A 19,661-nucleotide genomic window follows, 5' to 3' on the forward strand; every position below is an offset into this window, starting at 1 on the left:
ATCCCAAATTCGATTGCATATTCAACTATGAAACTTTAACACACTTATCCAATTCAACTAGAATGTCCTAGATCATGAACCAACTAGTACATTGAAACTATACTTGTATGGAGGATTAAGAAATACTACGTACATAACAAATTTAATACAAAAATTCACCAATATATGCAGATCTTCTCGCTGTCTCATATTTGGACATTTGCTACACGAATTACTCCATGGACCACGTCTCTGGACTAGCTTCTGACCACAAACACAACGAACCAACTTCTCAAGTGGTTCCTCAATTGAACATTTTTTCTAACGATAGGAAAAGACAACAATACTGATCTTGTAATCCTATTATGATAAGTCAACAAAATAGGATCTATTAAGTCAAATAAGCCAATTAGATCAAGGTAATCTCAACCATTTGTCTTACAAATATACGAAATATTCTCTTAGAGTATTATTTTATTACACGGGTGACCCTTATGGTCAACCAAACATTTTCCTTTTCGGTTGCCACTAGACCTGGTTATTGGACAGGGTAGTCCAATGGATATAGGGTTAGGGTCAAGTTAATAGGGCTTTTATTGGGCAGGGCTCTTATTGGACAGGCCCTTTATTGGACAGGGTCATTATAGGGTCAAACTTATACTACAATTAGTTTGAAAATAAAAATAGTAATGATACAAAAAATTACATGCATAGCTTCGTATTTACTTGTACTTGCACATGGCTCTTTTGTTTTTCATTTTTCATTGCTCGTTTATTGACCCGCCCAATAATGACCGCTATTGACCCGCGGCCCGCTTTTGACCTGCCCATTATCGACCCTCTAAAAATGACCCTTTCAATACCCGACCCTCTTTTGACCCGCACCGACCCTGACCCGCCCCGCCCGATAACCAGGCCTAGTTGCCACTAATAACGAACCTCCCGCCTAGAAAGACACAACACACCTAACAAATTAAATAGGGAAAATGAAAGTACCCTTCAACACAAAAGTAACAAGGTAAAACCAGGCCAGTAAAGTTTTTTGTTTAAAAAAAACAGAGAAGAAACAAAAAAACGAGGATTTACTGAAGCTATTTTCAGGAAGCACAGTAAGAGTAAGAGAAGGGTTAAAACTCAAACAAGGAACACTGCCCTATATGCACATAACGAAGGAAGTGTCTGATATTCACAATGAGGGAGAAAGAATTAAAAGAACCCATGACTGACAGAGCCATAACACACTGCATCAGCCAACCATATAATAAAAATGGGGCCAACCCAGTTAAATGCATCTCAGTAAGGGAGCATCTGTTCATGCAAGAATGTGTATATATATAAGTGTACTATAGACTATAGTAGCAAGTATATGTTAGTATTATGACAATTAAAGGAACAATAAAGTCATATTTTGAGGAGAGAGAAACAGAAACACATTATCAATCATAGGACCACTTCCTAAAACACAAAGACACTGTAGAATTAAGTAACATAGGGCCACAACCCTTATTTCAAAAGTTGATTTTGACAGTTTATACAGTATGCTCATTTCAGGCTAACATGCACCAGAGGGTTGCAAGATCACCATCAACCAAAAACTCTTCTCTCTTCTTTCTTCCTCCTTTAACTGTCAATTTCTTGGGGACTGACTTTGGCATTCACTTATCAATAAATGCCACCAAATTTGTAGACCATATTGTTAGTTCAGTAGGTCCATCTTTGGCTGACTCTTCTTTGGGTAACTTTCTGCTATCAAGTTATATTTATGTATGGATCTTACACCATTCACATGTATCTGGGACCCACTTTTGAATCCCCATTGTTCTTCAGAGAAAAATTACCATTTTTCTAAGACAGTATTTCAACAGAATTTAACCTAAAAGTGAAAATTGTTCCTCTAATCTTAATAAAAACTACAGTTGTTGCTAGACAAACTGATGTAGATCTGAGCTAGCTTTCAAGAGTTCTGTAACAATGTACAATGATGGAGATATCTTCAACCCAAATCTTGTCTAATCACCCTATTATGTCCTTAGGCTTCTGGCTTCCTCTATTCAATTCATTATTGATTAGGACCCTCTACATCTAATCAATAAGCATTTGTTGGTTTGATCAAGTTGTTAAGTAATGAAAACGACTATGATGCTTACTTGTGAGAATTATATTGAAGCACATAATTACTTAAAGATCACGTTTCTTTGTACCTAATGTACATAATCTCTATGCAATAGAAAACCCATGTCATCTATGTTATTGGTATAAGTACCTCGGTAACTTGGTTTAGTGGTAGGATTCCTACCTCTAGTTTCAAGTAGGATTTCCCTTATCCCCCCCCCCCCCCTCCCTCCCCTCTCCAGGGCCGAAAACGTGAATTTACACTATGTTAACATACGACGAGTCAAGTCCATAATAATCCTCATTACCATCCCAAAAAGTCTCCTATTGATATGATAACCTACAAATACACATCACATTAAATTTCTAACCAGAAATGAATTTTCAGAAGAGTACAACAGTTGAAGTAAGGACAATCAATAGTAGCTAAATTAATTCAGAGCTGACCTATTGTAGTAGTATTACAGATCTCATAATAATGATATTTTAAAAAAAGGAGACAGTTAACAAATACTTCTATAGTATAATTCCAAACATTGTAATATCAAAACAAGAAGGGATGAGATACATATTCCAAAAATTCAAGGAACAAAATTATATTATTGAAATTCTCCTATGCAACTTGGGTGCTTTGAAGCAGGAGACCTACTTGCCTGGATGAGAATAAATGGTCAGTCGCAATAGTTGCGATTTGTCCTCATCATTTATCCAACTATCAATGAGAAAAAATATGAAGAATACCCATCATTACATTCATATGTATATTAACACTATAAAGAAAATTGTCGGTTTCTTTGTCACAAGTCTCACAAGTCACAACTACTAAATATTGTATGATCCACATGATCTTTTGACAAATCAATTGATTTGAGACACATCAGACTACTCTACACCACACACTAGAGGATAATTTCCTCTCTACACACAAAACCCATAAAATATCTAATTGAGAAGTGGCAAGTAGACAAGTGAAGTTGACATCGTTGGGAAAAAAAACCTCGAATCTTTACTTAAACTAGCAATGATTCTGTGGAAAAGAAGTTTCCGATGAAGAATTGCAAAACGCCTCACCAAACTCAACAACTAACAAAGTTCCAACTCTTTAGTGAACAACACAATAATGTTAAGGCGGCAACAACTTTGAAAATTTGTTCAATCAGTTAAAATTGTAGAAAAATAGGGTTGCTATAGTTCAATTAACAATTTCTATTCAAGGAAGCTATGTTACTATGACTCAAGTACTCGTGACCCACACGGGTACAACTCAACTACTTTGTGAAATATTTTCATGATTTTAGCCCAAATTGAAGTGTCCAAGTGCCGTCCTATTAATGTCTGAGTATTGAGGATCTGGCACGGGTACTTGAGGTGAAATGAAGAGTCCGAACAACATAGTAAAGAAGTAGAAAATTTTGAAGTCAAGTTCCAATTGGTATAAAAAAAAACATTAAAGCTCACAATTCAAGCTAAACCAAGTGCAGGCTAATCTACGTCAAAGAATTGAATCAAGGAACTTGTCCTAAGAAATGTAGTAACCTGAGAAGTTTTATTTAACTATCCGAAACAGAATAATCAACCTTAGGAAGATACCTATAAAAAGAAAGTTAAGGAATAGTGGCTAAAGCAGATTTTACACATAACAATAGATATTGGGTTGAAGGAATAACTTGGGATGTTTTAAACAGAGGGCATAAGTAGCGTTGAATATCATTAAAGTTACGCTCTTTGTTACACAACATGATTGCAGTTCCTCTTGTGTAAACCTTTCTTTTTCCTTTCAATAAATGAAATCGTTTTTTCATTTGTCTTATAGTAGGGTACCACCTACTTCATGAATCATGACATGGGGGTCTAAACACTTTAAACTCTGGCCTGTTTCACCAACTGTCTCAATTGCACACTGGGCCTAAGGAAATCAGACATGACTTGAGGCCATAATGCTAGCGAACTCGGATCCATCCTAAGTAATTTACAAGTCCCACACTTCTGCTCTTTTGAGTTATCTTGAAACAATAAAGCTTGGATTTTTGTCATTCTTCCCAAAAAATAATGTGGGTTAGGTGGGCTCATGGAGCCACCATCCAAGTAAAATACAAGCTTAAGCTTGTTCTATAACTTAGCTCCAAACCGAGGCAAAAAATCTTCTGCAAGTTGCAAAGGCATCCGACAATGAAATATGCATTAGTTGCGCAAAATCCAACTATGTATATGTCAGATCACTCAACTGTCTCTATCTATAATGACTGTTTCACAAACTGACTTTCTACAATATTTACATATTAACTTTGACCATTAATATCTTTAATTTCATATTAATAAACATTACTTATAAATTTAGATATTTGAAAATATATATTGAGATTAACCCAATAACAATTAAATATACAAAATTTGTTGTACATATGAGTAATAAATGTGGTCAAAGTTAGTAAATGAATAGTGTGAAAAGTCAATATGATGCATCTATTAAGAAACAGAGGAAAGTATACCTTCGGCTGCACCGCCTACAAGTGCCTTTAAGTTTAAATATAACTCACAATTCCTGACAGTATATAGATTTAAAGCTTAGAGATACTCTCTTCCGTCTGGAATCAATAGTCACCTTATAGAGAAATTTAAACTAATAATATAAGTGAATCCTGACAAAGCAGAGGTAGTATTTTAAAAGGTGGAATAAATGTCGAAAAATAAATAAAGTTAACAGATATATGCATTACTGAAAGTAACCGCAAATGTTAACCTGGTGCATGCAAAGCAGCAGTTCTGTCACCCTATATCGTCGTATATGCATCATCAAAGTTTCTCCTGCCCAGAAGTTGACATATGTGCCTCTTCGATGTGTCTAGTGAGTAGAGAGATCCCATAATGTGAGGCGCTTGAAGAAGCATAATATGATGTCACAGTAAGCTGGGTGAACTCAGGAAGAGCATAGCCTGCACATTTGGTGCAGTGAACTGATATGAAAGTAAATCATGAATTAAATAGACAGTAAAGTAACAAGTGTATTGGTTCATGATAGCACATCTCTAGCCAACCAATGCAACCATTATAGAATCTGTCAACTACCACTACCATTATAGAAACTGTCAACTAACACAAAACTGCCAACAACAGAAAATCCCAGCAAATGCTCAAGCATATGCTGCTGCAAAACGAGAAAGAGTGCAAAATAGCAAAATGCAATTTCTAAAAAAGAAGGAAATGTAGGAAAATCCCAAACCCAGGTGGAAACTTACCTAATCCCCTCTCAATTACCAATAAATTTTTCTACGCACACATTTCTAGTAGTATTAACAATTTGATAGCAGCCTTATCTTGCTCTACAAAATACTCTCACCAGAAGAAGGGTAAAGTGGGTACTGGGTATGGAGGAGTTACATGTATACGTCCTTACCCTTATCTGTGAAGAGTTATTAACCTTATCAGACATTTCACTAGAAGCATGAAGTAGCTACCACATCAAAATAAATAAATAAAACAGATAACTACATACTACATACATCAGTTGACCTATTTCATTAAACTCGAATTTGAAAGTTTGCTAATAGATAGTCTTTGAAACACTTGAGAGTGGATACAGCATTGAAAATTCTCGTCTGCTATGTTATAAAACTTCAAAGTTATTAGGATTGAATTTTGATAATGAATCATCCACAGGAAAAGTTATTGAAACCTAATCCTACAATAGAAAATATCGATGAACAATCCAGAGCTGAAATGTATTCGAAAGGAGTTAACGCAAGAGTCTGTTTCACTAACAACGCTAATCTCAAGATAACATGGCAATACATATTGATTAAAGAACACATTTATGTGCCAAAGAATAAGACAACTCTAAGCAGGATAAAATAAAGACAACCATCTCAATATCATCTAGTTTTTCTCTTCTAACCCAATTATAATTTCTGTCCTGCAGGGCAGGCTGCCTCCTGCTCATCCGCCTAAATTGATCCCTTATGGCCTCCCCACCTCCACCAACCTCTCTACATATGAGGAAAAGAATCTTAATCATTGATTTTAGTTCAGCTAAGTCATCATCAGATTAATAAAGGTAATGAAATCAAGAGTTGAGATTACTGCACTATTTTACTTGATTACACAATATTTTGCTATATTCATCATCTTTCTGCACCGTTTTACTTGATCACATAATATTTTGCTATATTAATAATCTTCAACGAGGCATTTTTCAATTTTAGTCAACTTCAGGGGCAAGTTACCTACACCAGGATATGGGTGTTGGATATATGTATTTGAGGGTAAACAATCTAATTTTAAGGATTATGGATTAAGGTAAGAGAATACGACTCTCTATAAACATCATACTAGATGTGCAGTAAAACAGGGAAAACCAAAACTCTCTTTAAACTTCATCCGGTATCGGTTTTTTTCCAATTTTTATTTTTTTCTAAAAACTAAAAACAAAAATATGAAAAACACAAAAAGTAGTTTCTTGTTTTCTGTTGCCATTTTTCCAATCAACATGATTACTATAAGTATGATTTTTTTGGTTGACGATTCAATCTAAATCATGACTTTCAAAATCATAAAACCAAAAACTGAGAACCGACAATGATACCTAACGGGTCCTAACTTTTTGGTTTCTGGTTGATTGTCATGTTTCATATTTCCAGTTAGGTTTGTTTATTTATTTTACGCAATTCTGGTACACGAACTACTCATTATACATGAGTCCTAAAACATTATGTTCACAACTTCACATGGATCTTGAGTTCCAACCTCAACATTGTATCTTGTTATCTTATATCTATAGATGGCATTACCATCTATACAACACTACAGCTTTATTTCTGGGTCTTAAATGCCAACTTGGAAGGAAAAAGGGGGGTAACTGATGGTTTTCGAGAACTTATTCTTGTACTCCTCAGTACTCACCACTCAGCACAACCTTTATCTTAAATGTGTACCCCCATCTGAAAAGCCTCAGCTTTTTCGAGAACCAAACAGATCCCAATGGCTTTCTCCAATTCCAGACAATGATCCGAGGATTCTTTTTTATTCTGATAACATATGGAAGAGTTGTACACAAAGAAGTCAATGAAGACTGGTCAATTGTCAGGACAAAGTCAGGTTATATGGTTTAGATAAAATCCTAGAGCTGAACCCGCAGTTAAAGCTTAGGTCAATTCTCCCTCTCCCCTCTTCGAGTCATTGTTAGTCATATCTGATTACAAGATGTCAAATCTGACACAATCTCCATATTCACGTCGAGTTGCTGGCACAAGTTTTGCTAAAATCTAGCCGCTACCAGGTAAAGTCATTTTTGGGCTAACAACAGACTAAAGGAAATCCCCTCTTTGAGAGTATTAAGACTGTCAATATAAGGCAAAAGCGTATCTTCCCTTGTACAAGTAAGGTTGCATATACCTACCACCTGCCAGGACTGCCACCTTCCCTCTACCCAACAGTAGCATAGGCCATAAATAAGGGCTTGGGTCATCAAGACTAAACTCCAACAGGGTATGTGGGTGTTAAGCTCCAAACTCCAATGCAAGGGAGTTTCTCTAGTTTATCATAGGAAACTAAGAGGGTGTTTGGCCAAGCTTCTAGAGCTGTTTCTCTAAGTGAGAAAATGAAGGCCAAACAGGGGGGAAATGATAAGTAGAAGCCCTCTTCCAAGAAGCTCAAAACTGTTTCTCAAAGGCTTAGAAACACAGCTCCAATTTGGAGCTTCTGAAAGGTGTTTCTCTGGGAGTAGATTCTTCCATCTAATGATACTTTAGCTTGGACAATTTCATCCCTAATATTAAAAGAAATGACCCACTAAACTAAACTTTCTCCCTGTACTACTGGTCTCTCTCCTCATATCAACTTTAACTCTCCTCCCCATGACATAGCAGTGAGCACAACAAATCTCCATTATCAAAATAGCAGTGACCACGACAAATCTACATCATCAAAGTAGCAGTGAGCACAACAAATCTCCATCGTCAAACTTTCTCTCTGTACTACCTTTGCAGATCTTAGTTTTTTGGGTTATGGGTAGAAAAAGAACCCTAATATCATAGAATTAGGGAAGTATAAGATGCAGCCTTGTACTCCATTTCATCTGTTCATCTTAATGCTACATGGACAAATCAAGCAGAAAACCAGTACACCCTCCATCCCATATTAGTTGTTACAGTTTCCTTTTTCGTCCATCCTAGATTAGTTGTTACACTTCTAAATTAGGAATGACCCCACAATTATTATACTGTTTCTCTCTTTCCACTAAATTTTTTTTGTTCCCGCACCCTCTCTCATTCAATTAAAAAAATAACCCACTAACTACTATCACATCTACTTTTTCAATAAAATAACAATTGATAACCAAACAACCACTTCAAGTTTTTTAAAGTGTGCTGAAGAAATAATTTCCACAAAAATACTTCTGGGAAGTATAAATTGTTTATAGAAGCTTGGCCAAACAAGCAGATTCCAAACAAGTAGACTTAAATCTTAAGTCATTACATCTCAAAAAATTTGAATTTTTAGTTACTTTTTACGCTTTCTTTTGGGAAGGGGAGGGGGGGGGGGGGGGGGGGGGGGAGAGACTCAGAATCTTGTGGGTAGCACCATCAACCTACTTTTACCCTAGAAAATATAGTGGTGTCATAGTTCATCCAAATGTGTTCCACTACCACTCTCTCGCATCTCTATTCATTGATCTTGTCATGACCAAGGATCCACACAAACCAGGACCTTATACAGCCACAACGTAATCATCTTAATCTGAGACCCTTCATGCCACCCACTTTTTCAAAACAAGATGCAAGCTCTTCAGATTTCCCCTAATCAATAAAAATGATATTGTTTGGGCCCGTATTCGATTTGGTTAACAGCTACTCCCTCCGTCCCTTATTATTCTTTACGTATTCCATTTTGGGCGTCCCCTTTTATTCTTGATGTTTAGAATATTTCCTTTCAATATTCCACAAAAAATGTGTCCAAATTTAATAAAATACTCAAACATTGAGTTCACCTCACCATTCCCCATTTCCTCACTCCACTCACCTATTTAATTAATGAGGAAACCAGATTTTTGATATCTAATTAAAAAAATAAACGAATCAAAACTCTTTTTTATTATGCTAAATTTACGTGCATGATACCAAACGTAAAGAAAAAAAAAGGGACAGAGGGAGTAGGTGACAAGTATTATAAACAAGTGGACTAGTCAGTTGACATGGGAAACAATGCATGACAAAGTTCAACATGTGTGGTCATGAAAACAGTCAAAGGCCACAGGTCCAGATTGACAAACGTTACAGGACAACAATGACGAGGTTTATTGACAGCCTAAGCATGCTGTGGTGCACTGGTCCTGTAGGGACTGGTGAGATAGTTAGAATTTGGGAGGTTCAGGATTTCCTTTCCCTACTCGATAAGAACTAGTTATGCAAATTAGTAAATAGAAAATTTGTGAAAAAGTACCTAAAACTTGTCCACTTTAGAAACAACTATTAGTAAGTCATTTTTCGAAAAATACCTAACAAACTTTCTCAAAATCATTTAGTTGCACCCAAGGGTATTTTACTTCCCATTTGAAATTTTTGCATATTTCAAAATATTTAAATGAGCAAAAATATTTAAATACTTACAAAATGAGCAGAAATATACACTTGGGTGCACCTAGCTCTAGGGCATTCTACTATTGACAGTTTTCATCCCAATTTCCGTCTATGGAGACAACACATCCCTTTTTTCCTCCATTTAACGAACATAAAATGACTGTACTACCCCCTCCCCCCCATAACCAGATATACAACAACATTCCTATAAAACCAGAAATTTGTACACCCTAAATGTTTATTATGTGATTAGGGGTAAATTCAAACTTAACAAAAATAACTAACATTTTAAATTAATTATCCTTGCTGCAGTTGATTGTTGTTAATCGATTAATTACGCCTACGTAAATCAATTATCCAAAATTGAAAACCATTTGTGGATAATTAAAAAAAATTCCCCTCATTTGGTAAACCCTAATTTGGAAAATTACCACCAAAATTTTGACCCCTAAGAAAAAGAATACCAGAAATTTCAAAAAGAAAAAGAGATGATTGCCTATTGTTAACTTAAATACTCAACTAATCGAAATTTCAAACTCTCAATCAATTTATTGATTGGATGTTAATTTATGCAATTGCAGGGGTAATGATAATGATAATGATGTTACTTTATGACAAACTTTTAGTGAGATGGATGTTGATTGTTGACTGAAATGCGTTGGTGTTGTAATGAAGAAGAAAAGGAGGATTCAAAAATAATGAAGGAAGAAAGTTTAAGAAAGGGGGGAAAAGGGGAGAAACCAGAACCCACAGATAGAATTTGTGATAGTTTCCTCAAAAGGTAGTGCCATCAAAAGTTTTTGAAAAAGTGATAGTGTTATAAACCATCAATGACAGAAACTAATTAAATCTACAAACCACTAAGACAAAAAAAAAAAAAGTTAATGCCAATATCTCCAAGTCTGTAGTACTTTAGCTGTGTTTTAACATATACCAGTCTGAAATAGTTTGCACAACAGAAGAAGCAAAAAATTTCGAAGGACCGTGTTTACACAATCAATGATTTTATATACAAGCCTAAAGAGTCACCCTTCCTATTATGCACCGACAATCTACCTATGGCTAAAGCTTAAAATGCTAGATTGTTGGAAAAGAGAGAGACATTCTACAGTAAGTAATTTTTGTTTGGCAAACAAAATCTTACCACCAAATGCAGCACATGCAGCTGAAGATATAAGTAAGGGTGGAAGCTGCAGTTGGTACAAAAACCACAGTAAGCTTTAACTAAAAACAACATGGTAGGACGGGAGGACAAAAAGTATAACATGAAATTTAGAACTGTACTTGGACTGTACTTACCCCAACAACAAATTGAAGCCACTTGGGTCCTTTCACATGCTTCTGGACAAAAGGTATTCCTAAGAAAATAAGAATACGTATCATTAGACTAGAGAAACATCCTTTCACAGAAATACAGAAAAAAGAGAAAATTACCAGTATTAAAAGCGTGAGTAGCACTTAGCATTGCTCCCATTCCAGTGCCAGCCTACGTAAGAGAGACCACACCATAGTGAATAGTTCACCAAAATACAATTTGATAAAAGAAGTGGAGAAAATTTTGAAGATGAATATCAAGCAGAATCCCTTTTAACACCTACAAGCAGAGACTACCCATTACGCTATCAAAACATCAAAGATTTACCACAAAAGACTTTGCTGAATACAACAATAGCCACAATGTCAACGCTATGACCCCAAATACAAGAACTTCAAATGAACAGTAAAAACGTTAGTCCAACATATTTTGCTACAGCCTGTAAGGACAGGATTCAGTTCTCTAACTATTTAAAGGAGTGGACAAGAGAATGCACCTCACATTGTACGTCAAACACATAGAAAAATATCGCGGATACAGTCGCGATCCGTCATCACGGAAACCACTTGTAACAGATAAATAGAACGGATTGCAACTAACGCGGTATGAATTTTCTCAACAATTCACATTAATAGGTTTACGCTTTGTTTAAAAGACATTCTTTCAACACAATATAACCAATCCTATCATAATGTGAGTAAGCAACATATTTTGTGAACAAATGATCATACAAAACATCATGTTTTTAAAATACATAACTAATTACTAAAATATTTTTGGCCAATTTGTACAAAAGAACGGTGTAACGGAAAAAAAACATTCTTACGTGGCGAGTCACCGTCACGTAACAGGCGACGTGGGGAGAAAGATATGATTTTTGTCGCACCGTTATGTAATGGGGTTTCGCGGAACGGTATATCCAAAACCCGTTACAGACCGGCCGTTACGTAACGCAACGGCCGAGTTTTCCATGGTCAAACATAAACCACTATGAAAAAGCCCAAGTAACTTCAGTTAAAAGAGAGGCTAGGAAAGGAGCTCAATCCCACAAATAATGACTTAGTAGTGATTTATGAGTGACTGTAGAAGGAAAAACAAGAAAAAAATCAAAAAGTGAATTCCTTCACCCAAACTCAACAATCTAGAATCTGCAGCATCCATGGTAACTACTTCCACGAAGTCAAGATGTTCTCTATTACCCTCCCTTCTAAAGAACTCCCGTGGCTAGAAGCATGAGTACCTGGCTACCTGCCACGCACCCCCATGAAAAATACCAAATGTATACTTCGTTAACATTGGCAGTTTCAAAGGGAACTACCAAAGTCAATTACCAATCTCTAAGATAATTTAGACAATTCAAAAAAGCCAAGCTCCCCCATATTCCTTCAGTCCTTCAAAAAGGTGCATATTCATTAACAGAATTCTTCTCACTAGGCTTCCACAAGCTAACTAAAGGCCTCCCACAATTTTCAATTTTAATTGCCTGATCGGTGGAAGTTAGGAATCCCTTTCATTTCCTTTGACAAGAAATTTTGTTTATATAAATAAATCAACCAAGAAAAAGTTTACACAAGGGGACAAGGAATCCTCACAGAGTAACCAAGAAATAATTACAAATAAATCCAATTAAATAATCCTTAAAGCCCCTGCTGCATTTGCCCAAAAAAATGCTAAGAAATTAGTAATTCATAAGTTGACAAGATTTCCATCATAGCAAACGATAAGAGACTAAAGCTCTAGAAAAAATACGGTCATTCAGTCCCAAACCTATACCCAACAAGATTGCCGTCACAGCATACGGAAGTGATATAACTTATATATATGTGCAGCGATATAATTTATATATATGCAGGGAAAGTGGACAAGCCCTCCTACACTAAGTAAAGACCCCTATTCTGCCAATCTAATCTTATAGAAATTCTCAAAAATAATCCAGGACGGGAGTCCACGAGAATTATATCATGATGGGAGTCCTAACTCCTAACTGAGGAAGAGGGGAAGTTTGGACCTCACAACTAGCCAAGGAAGAGAACCTTCAGAAAGCGTTGCCGTCTACATCAACCCAAAGATACGAGATTCACTAGCCTAGATTTTCTAAGAGATATGCATATTAGGACGACAACTATAAGTTTCTCCAAGACAAGGTGATATGTGATACATTCATAAGTTGCAAATAGAACAACTGCCTACTTCCACAGAAGACAACTTAAGGCGTCAGCACCAAGTGAAGAGAAAAAAAAAACAAGCGATTGATTCATTGTCTCGTCTGTTGGACATTGTAAAAGCCAAAAGCTGGGAAGACTAGAATAAATCCCCACCAACACCCATCTTCACCAGCTCTTACTTCACAACTTCATCAAAAAAGCTCTTGCATCATCTGCGCTCCTTGCATCATAGCCAGAAGGGCCCAGAACTAGGAAAAAACTAAAATTTTCTTAAAACACATTGCTTGACAAATTTTATTCTCAAAAACATCACATGATTTTATTAGCTAATATCTAAGAAATTTTTTAATGAAAGCTGGTGGCAAGAATATAAGACTAACATCCTTAGCTTTAATAAACTATACAGAATCTTAAAGGAGAAGTTCCTAGTTTAATAGCACTCTCATTCTCAAATATTTGCGAAGAGATGATCAGAAATCACCTTGGAAACATTGGATAAAAATCTGGAAAGAATCTGCTTTAAGCAGGTGCTACATCAACGTCCAAAGTAAAGCTCCCTCTCTTCCTTATAAACAATATAAGGAAGATAATTATATTATATATGTAAAAAAGAGATTACATCAACAATATCCTCCAAAATTTTGTCAAAGCAATGTATACCTCAAGCTCCTCAATTCTTCTTGCGGTAGAGCTCCCAGAGGGACTTCTTGGATTTAAAATTTTAATTTGTGCTCATCCTCTCCCACAGATATAACTTTTTTTCCTATCCAAGACTCCAACCACACCAATCCGCATTACTCCTAAAATACAAGCAGAACTCTTCTTCTCCTTTATTAATGAACCATCACACCCAGCCTTATCAATACATTACATCCAAAGTGGCCTCCTTGTCTAAACTTAAAAGTTCCAATCAATCCACACTCCAAACATTTAAATTATTCAACAAATATCATCAATCCAATAAGCTTGACAAACCTCCTTGAAATTATGATGCAAAGTCTACATGTAGTCAAGGAAAAATGGAAGAACCCTAAATGGACTCAAAGACAATGGAAAATGATGATGCATGGCTTTAACATCAAGAAAGCAAATAAAATATAGATCTATAATACTTCATTAGAGCAGAAGCACTTGCCCTACTTATAGCCAACCCCCTTTGAATAAGCCAGTAAATCATGTTGGCCATGAACAATAGAGACCACATCCCCTCATACTAGAAGAAACACCAGAAGCTAGAACCTCTTATCCTGTTATACAGGTAATAAAAATAACATAAAAGCACCTGCTACAAGCTAAAAAGGTGTACACATGCCTCAAATGACCATAGTTTCATCAAAGAACTTCTAGCAGGCAGAGGATGAGGATGGGAGGGGCCAATTTGGAAATCGAATCCAGAGGAATAACTTCAACAGCCTTTCCGGAATCCAATATAGATTATAAGCTCAAGAGGTCCCTAATTTCACCAAACAATACCTAATTGGAGTAAGCACAAGGAGAGAATGACCACACCCTACAAAAAACCACTCTTTCCCTTTCTTTGTCAAAAAGTATGCCACCCAACATGGTATTTCACATAAGATAAACACCACAATTACCAGACACCCAACCTCTCTAGATTGTCCCAACCTTAAGAAACACTCTTGCCTTGAAACCAAACTTCCACATTTTTCTTGCACAAATGCATAAAAATGGATAAGGCTCAAAAGGAGTTTTCTAATCAAGACCTAATAACCCAAACTTGGCATCCCAACTATGAAGCTTCACAAAACCTAGCTAAAGTAACTACACTATCTTCCTTTGGTTATTCTTAATCTCTCAACACCCTATACCATTTCATCTTACACAAATAATAAACATGTCCAAATAAAATTGGGTTTTTTTCTCATTGGTGGCCATCAAGTTTAGCAAATTCTCAATAGTAATAATTTTATTGCCAAGTTCTCTCAAATAACATTACTTTTCAAAATTTTCTCTAATTTAGCAATATTTTTTCACTTAGCAGCTAATAAATTACAAACCTAATTATAAAAAATTAATTAAAAGAAAAAGAGAAATTCATTAACTTTGTTTTTGAGGTTAAATTCCATTTGTCTTCTTCCTCTTCTTGCTATAAAGTGTAAACCATGGCTTAGTTCGTTAAACCTAGATCATTCACAAATCTCCGGCGACAAAAGCACAAACCTCCAGCAACAAGACCTCCGGCAAAATTCACTCAATCCGCAACAATTTAATTAGGATTTTGAAGAATTGTGGCGAAATTAATTATGACAAAACCTACCCAACATGCGAATTTAAGGAACTCGTAACAAGGTATATATTGAATCACCATACTCACCCAACTCTTCCTCCATTTACAGCGTTGTTTTTTCGTCAGTGGTGGTGTTCTCCGCCATTTGAGCTCACCGTCAGTGGAGCTTGTTTGGTGGTCTCCGGAAAATCATGACTACCACTAGACTTGTGACTGGGAGGGGAATCTTATGGATTCTTTGTTCTTGGTAACGGTGGTCGTGGTGGTTTGTTTGCATCGTGAATTCTCGTCGTTGAAGGGGGTCGAATTGGAGGTGGCTAGAGAAGTATAAACCTCTTTTGTGTTCGTTTTTTGGCTAGGGAGGGTGATGGAATGGCTTGTTTTATGATTATAATGGTGATTGTTGATTGATGAAGTGATGCGAAGAGCTGATCTCGTTGAAGAAGAAGCAGGGGAACTAAGCTTCCACAAGTGATGCATTTTTGCCAAAATTCCAATTAATTTCTGTTTTATCCAAGGTCAACGCGGGTCAAATAGCTAATCTTTAGGATTTTAGTTTTTTTTAGGTACAAAATTATGTTAGCTAGGTTAATTTTTTTAAATTAGATTAATTAGGTGTTAATTACAAGAATAATGCTACCTTAGAGAAACTTTTAAAAACTAATGCTATTTAAGAGAAATTGACAAAAAATCTGTTACCATTGAGAATTTGCAAAAGTTCATGGCTACCAAAGAGAAAAACCCAATAAAAAATGAGAAGGTTACCACTAAAGAGGCAACTACAGTAGAACTTTACTCATTCAACACATAAAGTTATGGTACACGCTGCCTTAGAACATCTAACTAACACCATATCCATCACATATGAAATCAGAAACATAATAATGTACTCATAGCTTCCCTGAGAAACATCAATTCCAATAAAAAATAAAAATAAAACTGAGAAATTTGAAGTTTACCAACCAATTATGATAGATTAGGAATTTGCACGGGGGAAAAGGTATAGGCATCTATCTTCCTATAGTCTGGCTTATCTGGGTATAAGCAAAGAGAAAGAGAGAGAGCATACCACAGCTGTAGCATCGTGCAAGACAGAAGTAATTGTCCATTCACCATTTTTCTAAATCAAAAAGAAACCCAAAAAGGGAAATCGTCAGAAATGCAAGAAATTTCTGAGAGACAAATCATCGAACAGTTTATGTGCATAGAAAAAGGCAGAGAAAAACAATAAAACAATAAAAAAATTAACAAGGGTCAAAGAGAATATACAGAATCGGAGTCGAGGAGAGAGAGACAACGGGGGCAGCGAGGGGTGCCGAGGCCAGGATTAATGGTGGGATCATGGTGATACACATTTCCAGTTCGAAGCTTCTCCTCGTACACTTCTCGGGTTCCCATTTTTTACGTCTCCCCTTTCAAATTTCTTGAAGCGAAAGATAAGATGTAAAATTGAGTGTGGTGGAGTGAAGGAACTGCGGGGATGACGATGGGAGGGGGTAGGGCAGCGACAGAATTCAAGGTGGTGGTTCAAAGCAACGGTGGAATGCCGGCGGTGGGGTTGGTGTGATCTGTCGGAAAGCGAGGCCAAACTCGCTACCTCCCTCCCACGGGAAACACTGAACCAGAGGTTGGCTCGTTTATGATAATAACGGGGTTATTTTAGACATTTCCGTGTTTAATGTGGGGTTATTCTTGTAATCTCGTTCCCAATTGATTTCATTTCCGTTTCCGTTTCCGTTTCAAGCCCCATCTTAGGGTTTTTTCAATTTCAAAATTTTACCTACGTTACACCTTTTTCATTTGGAAAATATGTTAAATATAACCCAACAAATTTAGTACTTTACGGGTTACAACCTCAAACTTATATTTTTTTTCAATTACAACTTAAACTTTATACTCCACTCTAAATTACAACCCGAGTCATTTTTCGACAAAAACTATCGGAAAGTGATGTTATTAATACATTTCCAACAATTTTAAATTGTTTCCTAAAAATAAAAAAAGGTTAATCAAAAACCATAAAAAAAAAAAATTAAAGAAAAAGCTGCTTTTGACCCCATCTTTTTCCCAATTACGGAGTATTATTTGCTGGGATTCGTGTCTAATAGCTTCAGGTTGTTTGACGACTGTGACTAATATTAATAGTGACTCTATTTTACCAATTCCAGGCATCAAACTTTGGTCTTCAATTGGAAGGAAATCCTTCAAAGTCTTCCAGGTGCTAGATTATCGTTTGAGGGGATGCATTGGCTAAAAAGCTCGAGAAAAAGGCTGCTACTGGGATCTCTTGTAATCATACTGCTCCATTAACGATCAACCTCCCTTCAAGGCCTTGCCCAATTTCTAATTAAGTTTTGCTCCTTTTTTACAAATCCATGAACAATAATTTACAAATCAAATCGACTAGGCCCTAATGCACAATTAAATTCAAATCAAAACGACATCTTTGTTAACTATACCCCCAACTGAAGATGATTTTCCCAAATTATACTCACTCGATTTTTGAAAATCCTCAATTCGAAGAACCCTAATTATTGAAAATCAAAAATTGACGATCCTTGAGCGACCGAGATAGCAGAGTTTAAGAGATATTGAGGGAGGAGTTGAGGATGGACCAACAATCTATTTATGTGAGTAATTGATGGAGTTTGATAGTTAAGAAAGAGTAATGGAAGAGTTGGGAATAAAGGGTTGAGTGGAAGTAATTGAAGAGATGGGAAAAGGCTGTGATTTTTTTTTTTGGTTTTTGATGTTATTCTTATTTTTGGAAATCAATTAAAATTGTACGTTGGAAATGTATTAATGACATCACTTTCCGGTAGTTTTTTTCAGAAAGTGACCCGGTGTTGTAATTTAAAGTGCAGTATAAAGTTGTAGGTTGTAATTGAGAAAAATGAAAGTTTGACGTTTTTAACACGTAGAGGGTTAAGTTTGTTGGGTTGTTTTTGGCAAATTTTCCTTTTCATTTACGCAAATAGTTTGGTTTTTATGAAAAATATTTTCCCCACTAAATCTTATATCTCCTGTGTTCATCTCCATTTCCTCTCTCTTTGTTCTTGTTGTTCTTGCTGACGATTCGTCCTTTTCTTTCTGTTTGTCGTGCTCTTGGCAATTACACCGCGAGATTTTGAATACACGTGTTAAATGTTTAGCTCAAAATTTGTCCTAAAGTACTTCAATTATTAAATAATAAGTATTTTATTTAGCTAGCTTTAATTTATTCTGAAATGAAATAAGTTTAATTGTTGTGTTAATATAGTTAATTGTTGTGTAAAAAGAAGTATGGGTTTGGTCGATTTGATGTTAATTGGTGAATTGTGATTTTGATGTAAGTAAAAATGTAATTTTGATGAAAAATTGGTGGGTTTAATGGAAATGACATGTAAAAATGTTAATTTTGATGAAAAATTGGTGGGTTTAATGGAAATGACATGTAGGAGTGATGAAATATGTTTAAATTAGTGAGAAAATTTGATTGAAAGCACGAAGAAGTAGATTTGAGATGGATTAGGTAAATTGTGATTGGCTAAATGTGTATTGGTATCTATGTAAGGTTATCAACAATTCAATTGACATGCGGAAAAACCATAAATTGCTAGAATCCAAATTTTAATTGCACATAATCAATTAGCATAATTCATGATACATACTTAGTGATGCGTGCCTTCCCTAGTAGTCCCCGAACCGAACAAGAACAAGTTAGAACGCCAAACGTCATCCCTCCGTAGAAAGTCCAAAGCACGTTCGGATCCGCCTTAGATTCAACCAACTAGGATATAATCTAAGGTGTTTATGAACTCAGGATCTCACTTTGAGTGATGGGAAAAAATATTGAATTAATTGGGTTATAAATATTCCACCCTAGGGTAATATTCATAGTGTATAGAATATTCTAGAATATTATTAAACCTAATTCTATTAGGGTTAGAATACTAGAATTATGGATGACTTTGGAAACATGTAACATTAGTTAGATTAGGAATCTAATCCTTAGAATCCTTATCCTAACAAAGTTGGTTGCTTATGGTCCAAGCAACTTGCACAACAAGTTTACTTGACGCATAAGAAACCGTAGCTTAGCCAAGGCACATGGCCCACATACGCGCAAGGCCCATGGGTGATGCCTTGCCCTTGCACGCGCACGCTGGCCTGCTTGGCTGCGGGCTGGCGTTGCGCTGTGGGCTAGCTTCGTGGCGCTGGCCCATGGGCTTTGGCGCTTGCGCGCTGCACCATGGGCGTTGGTTCACATACTGGCGCTTAGCCGACCTTCG

General features: G+C 36.1%; 1 protein-coding gene across 2 annotated transcripts; it reads right to left on the minus strand.

Moving 5' to 3' along the window:
* Positions 1-4,528: 4,528 nt before the first annotated feature.
* On the minus strand, positions 4,529-17,097 carry LOC110785254 (uncharacterized). Of its 2 annotated transcripts, none has more exons than XM_021989704.2 (6): positions 16,660-17,097; positions 16,460-16,510; positions 11,097-11,148; positions 10,962-11,020; positions 10,807-10,852; positions 4,529-5,024 (listed from the first exon to the last, which is right to left on the minus strand). In XM_021989704.2, exons 1-6 carry the CDS (start codon positions 16,786-16,788, stop codon positions 4,885-4,887), a joined length of 477 nt encoding a protein of 158 aa, XP_021845396.1. In that variant the 5' UTR covers positions 16,789-17,097; the 3' UTR covers positions 4,529-4,884. The 2 variants fall into 2 exon arrangements, with proteins under 2 accessions (XP_021845396.1, XP_021845395.1); XM_021989703.2 differs by having other exon boundaries at positions 4,529-5,045; positions 16,660-17,026.
* Between the last annotated feature and the right edge of the window lie 2,564 nt (positions 17,098-19,661).

Source organism: Spinacia oleracea, chromosome 3 (genome assembly GCF_020520425.1).
Source record: "Spinacia oleracea cultivar Varoflay chromosome 3, BTI_SOV_V1, whole genome shotgun sequence".
Taxonomy (NCBI): Eukaryota; Viridiplantae; Streptophyta; class Magnoliopsida; order Caryophyllales; family Amaranthaceae; genus Spinacia; species Spinacia oleracea.